At 39.0% G+C, this 4,589-nt stretch overlaps 1 protein-coding gene across 1 annotated transcript in view; it reads right to left on the minus strand.

Moving 5' to 3' along the window:
• Positions 1–4,589, minus strand: part of LOC101856602 (pre-mRNA-splicing factor CWC25) — a gene marked incomplete at its 3' end in the record, with an annotated part of 8,661 nt that extends 4,072 nt beyond the window's left edge. Inside the window, 2 exon segments of the mRNA XM_005107000.3 lie at positions 2,003–2,074; positions 3,605–4,589. Of these exon segments, the coding sequence (XP_005107057.1) occupies positions 2,003–2,074; positions 3,605–4,558 (1,026 nt within the window). The 5' untranslated portion in view covers positions 4,559–4,589.

Raw genomic sequence — 4,589 nt, forward strand, 5'->3', positions numbered from 1 at the left:
GAGAGAGAGAGAGAGAGAGAGAGAGAGAGAAACACGTAGAGTGACAAAAAGAGAGGAGAATGAGAAAAAGAGAAATATAAAAACGAGAATGAGAGAGAGAAAAAGAAGAGAATGAGGAGAGAGACAAGCGCTCAAAGTAAAACAGTGTATTCAGCACCGAGTACATTTAGTCGAGGGATAAAGAAAAGCGAAGCACACATCCAAATAATAAGGACAGCCCTCGGAAAAAGCAAGATGGCCAACAGAAATAGAAGAAAAAATTGGTCATACCAGCCGCGCACTTCAAACCACAGCAGTGACAATGCAAAATATCCGTACCCAATATATATATATATACATACACGTATCAGGAAAACACGGACTTACCTGCAGGTCCCACACAAAGAACATATAATATTCCAATCAACACTCAACAATATATTTTTTTCTTGTGGTTGAGGGTTTTTTGTTTTTTCTTCTTGGGAGACGCTCAAGAATATTCACATTCATCACCAGGTCTCCAGTGAATATCTCCATTTTTCTTCGGGTTCCAACACATTCAGCTTGCATTTCAACCGCTACAGAGCCAGAGTTCCACAACTTGAGTTGTCAAAAATATTTTTTTTATAGCAAAAAAAAGAATGTGAGACACATTTCCTCCTTGCCCCCTTCTGAAGACACCTCAGGGTTTCGGCAAACCATTGCTACACTGAGCAAACACCAGAAACAGTGACTTTCACTTTTCCATAAGGAACGGAAATTAATGTGGACGCTTGGACAGGAATTAAATACAGAAGACTCATCGTTCTCAAAAAATTCTCAAAAACTTATACTCTGCCAAAATAATCCAACTTAGCCAACAACCACAGTATATATTGCTTGTAATTATCCTAATGTTTCCAGATCAATTTTAAAAAACTGACTGCTAAACCAAAAGAAATCCCTGAGCTGAATCAAATAAAGTTTGAACATAGCATGAAGAAAAAAAAAAGTATCTCAATTTCAAATAGGAAGGCAGCACTAGTACAATACTATATCAGATTTAATATCAGCTACTACAAATGTGGTTGGGGGAACTACTGGTAGCACTTCAGGAAGTTTTATCAACCCAATTAAAAAGTGAGGTGGAATGTTCAGATTCAGCTACCTTTTACTTCTACTAATATTTAATCACACACTTTTTAAATGGAACAAAATTAAAAATGATAAAAATATGAGATCATAAATCATTCCCAAATACAGCTCACAGCATAGCTTTCTCGTCAGTACTCATAAGATGTGTATCCCTTGATCAGAGTAAAAAATAACACACATGGAACAAGTGAACAACTCACTCATAAACTGTTTCTCAGTTTTCAAGTTCTTTCAGCCCAACTGAATCAAGAATATCCTAGACTTTGTTTAACATGAAATTTCTGTTGACACGAAAGGAATTCTTATTATCCCAGTTCTCGTTTTCCTCTCAGATTTATTTCTCTCCATACATTGCAACTTCTAAAACATGATAAAAAAATTCCACAGATCTGATTGCCAAGAAGTAAACAGCTAGAAACTCGCTTCCCACTCATTCTGTGAACGTGACGTCACGGCATGTGACTGAGGTTGAAGGCTGAAAACAAGGTTTCACTTCAGCTTTTATTTCAGCTAAATTATATTATTCTGTATCTGTTGTTGTGTGGTGGTCTTGGAAAATCATCGAGAGTAAATTCTGCACATTCTAAAATTAAGTAAAAAATAAATACCATCCCAAGGTTCCAATAAAATTAAATATTTCAGATCTATCATCCAGTCACAGTAAATGACACATCCGGCTCCCTTCTCTTTGCTTCCCCCCCCCCCCCCCCCATTTAAAATAAGCTTATCATATATTCTAAATGTGAAAATGTTCTTGAAAGTAAAAAAACTTTTTTGGGGGGTTATTTGCAGATTCCATGAGATATCTTGGTGCCATAAGAAGACTATAGGACATGACAGGAACACAAAAAGGGTGTCGCAAAGAATTAGTACAGCATGACATGTTTACCTCCTCTGACTTCTGCGGTTTCTTGAGAACAATGCCAGTCTTTAATGGTTTAGCCAGCCGGCGCTTGCCCATCTGTTGAGAGAATCTCACAGGGTCAGCATTTCCTACCACAACACTTCACAAAGCACTCTTTGGCTGACCTGCGTTTAAATCTTCTCTAACATATATCTAACTTTTTTTTTCTCTAGTGTCTCTAAAATTTAAACAAATTTTCATGCACATAATCACAGCACACACAAGGAAAAAAACAACCCAACATGACACACTATCTTAGCATTGTAGACATGATGCAGTCTGGTTACCCCAAGGAACTTGCTGTGTAATTCTAATGTTTGCCATACGAATTTTCAAATATACTGAAACTTTTCAGCATGCAGAGATAAAGTTGGGTAGAGGAAAACTGTCAGAAAATCACAATAAAACATGTCATGTGACTGCAGTCTACCACAAGTACTTACCTTGCTTCCCTGATAAAAAATACACTACCAGTTCAACTACTGTCTACAATAGTGTTGTAATCTTTGCTTAAGAACTACTAGACCAAGAACATAGTTGTACAAATAGAGAGGCCACATTTTTAGGAGAACTTTGACAAAGGATACTGTTCAACTCACAAAAATCTTCCGAATACGAGAAAGAGCTCTCAAGTTGAAGTATGACCTTGGAGATTTTAACACTTAATTTTCAGTAAAACAGAGTTTCAAGATTTATTTTTTTAAATGCTTGTTTTTATTTTTTGATGAATAATTCGAATAGAAAGATGGTGCAGTTGGGCACTTTGATCAGGCACTAGCAGGCTTTTTTTAAGCCAACTGGGTTTTCAAGTGATTCTTGTCTTATACCGGGTGCCCATTGCCGATGGGATCGGATCAGGTCGGGATGAGATGATCGCCCAACTCGTCGCCTGAAAAAAAACACGTTTGCGAGTCGGGCGCGATCGGCTTGTGCCACAATAGCTGCTTTGCGCCCTCAATCTGGCTAGCAAACCGACCCAACCCGATCCCCCAATAGGCACCCCGCATTAGGCAGAGACTACAGAAGTAATAAAAATGTGTACAGTCTAGAATGCACATAGAAGTGATGTCAGCGGGAAACGGAAATCTTTTTTTTAGTTTAGTTTTAGTAAAGGTTTTACGGCACTCCCAACTGCATAAGGTCATATGAGCGCCAGAAGATTAGATGTGTTACAAGAGAGTAACAAACATAAAAAGAAGAAGGGGAGATAAGGACGATAGATATTTATAGGAAAGAAAAAGCAAACCACACCAGAGCACCCGCAAACCACCAACAGGAAATCTTTTCATTATTATTATATATACAAATTTTGATGGACACACTTTAAAGAGACAAGACGGAAATATAGGCTACATTATAATATATGTTGAATAAATAACCTGAAAATCAGCTCACTACTACTACGCTCGAGATGTGCGTTTTAGACATTGTAGGCCTAAATATTAGAGACCTAATAACATGATACTGAATTTTAGTACAAAAACACCATAGAAATAGATCTAGATATCTAGATCTAGTACTTTAAAACAAAATTATTACCACAAAAATAAGGCTTTTAAAACAGGTAAATACGGGAAAAAGTCTTACTGATACTGGCATTCGGATTGGTTTTTGGATGGGTGTACCATCCACATCCTCAGATTCAGTTGCTGTAGATGATGATGCTGTAACTTCCTCTGTTGGCGTGGTCGTAAGAGGAGGAAGTGACAGTTCTGGACTAAATGGAATGGACTTTGAAGCCAATACTAATGAATTTGGCGTCACGTTGGATTGGTCCTCTCCTTGTGAACTTTGCTGCATCTTTAGTTTAAACATTTCCATGAAGCTACCATCATTGCGAAACTGGTTTTGAGCAACCGAAGGAGGTTGCTTACTGCGATTGAAGTGGGCTTCCCTGATGGATGTAAGCTTATCTTTCCAATCCCTGCCATTAATGCGTTTGTTTCCTCCATTGTCATCGTCATGTTCACTGTCTCTATTATGTCTTGGCCCACTATCATGTCTCTCACTTCTCCGACCGTCATCATTTCTACTGTAACCAACATTACTACCAGATCTGTTGCCGGTGCCCCCACCATACATTCCTCCTTCATCATAATTGCTGCTGCCACTGGTAGACCTACTGCTACTACCACCATACATTCCCCCTCCTGTGTCGTTACTGCTGTTGTAAAACCCAGACTCAGACCTATCAGCATCGCCACTAAACTCTCGAATTCTATTATCCTCATCTCTGTATCGTCTCCTATCTCTCTCGTTACCCCGATCTCGGGATCGGCCGCTTGAGGAAAAATTGCCCCGGTCCCTTTCTCTAGACCTTGAGCGAGATCGTGATCTTCTTCGTCTGGGCCTGTGTCTATCTGGTCTGTTGTCATAATTACGTTCCTGTTGATAAGGTCGCCCACCTTCAGATTCGCAGTCCTCACCATAACCCTGATAACGGTTGCTTTCGAACTGCTGGTTATCGTGTGAACTCCATTCATTTCTTGGAGCCCATCTATCATCGCGGTCAGCATAGAAATTGTTCCGATTGTCAGCCATTTTGTCTTGTTTTTGTAATCGTAATCGTATT

Source organism: Aplysia californica, unplaced genomic scaffold (genome assembly GCF_000002075.1).
Source record: "Aplysia californica isolate F4 #8 unplaced genomic scaffold, AplCal3.0 scaffold00568, whole genome shotgun sequence".
NCBI lineage: Eukaryota > Metazoa > Mollusca > Gastropoda > Aplysiida > Aplysiidae > Aplysia > Aplysia californica.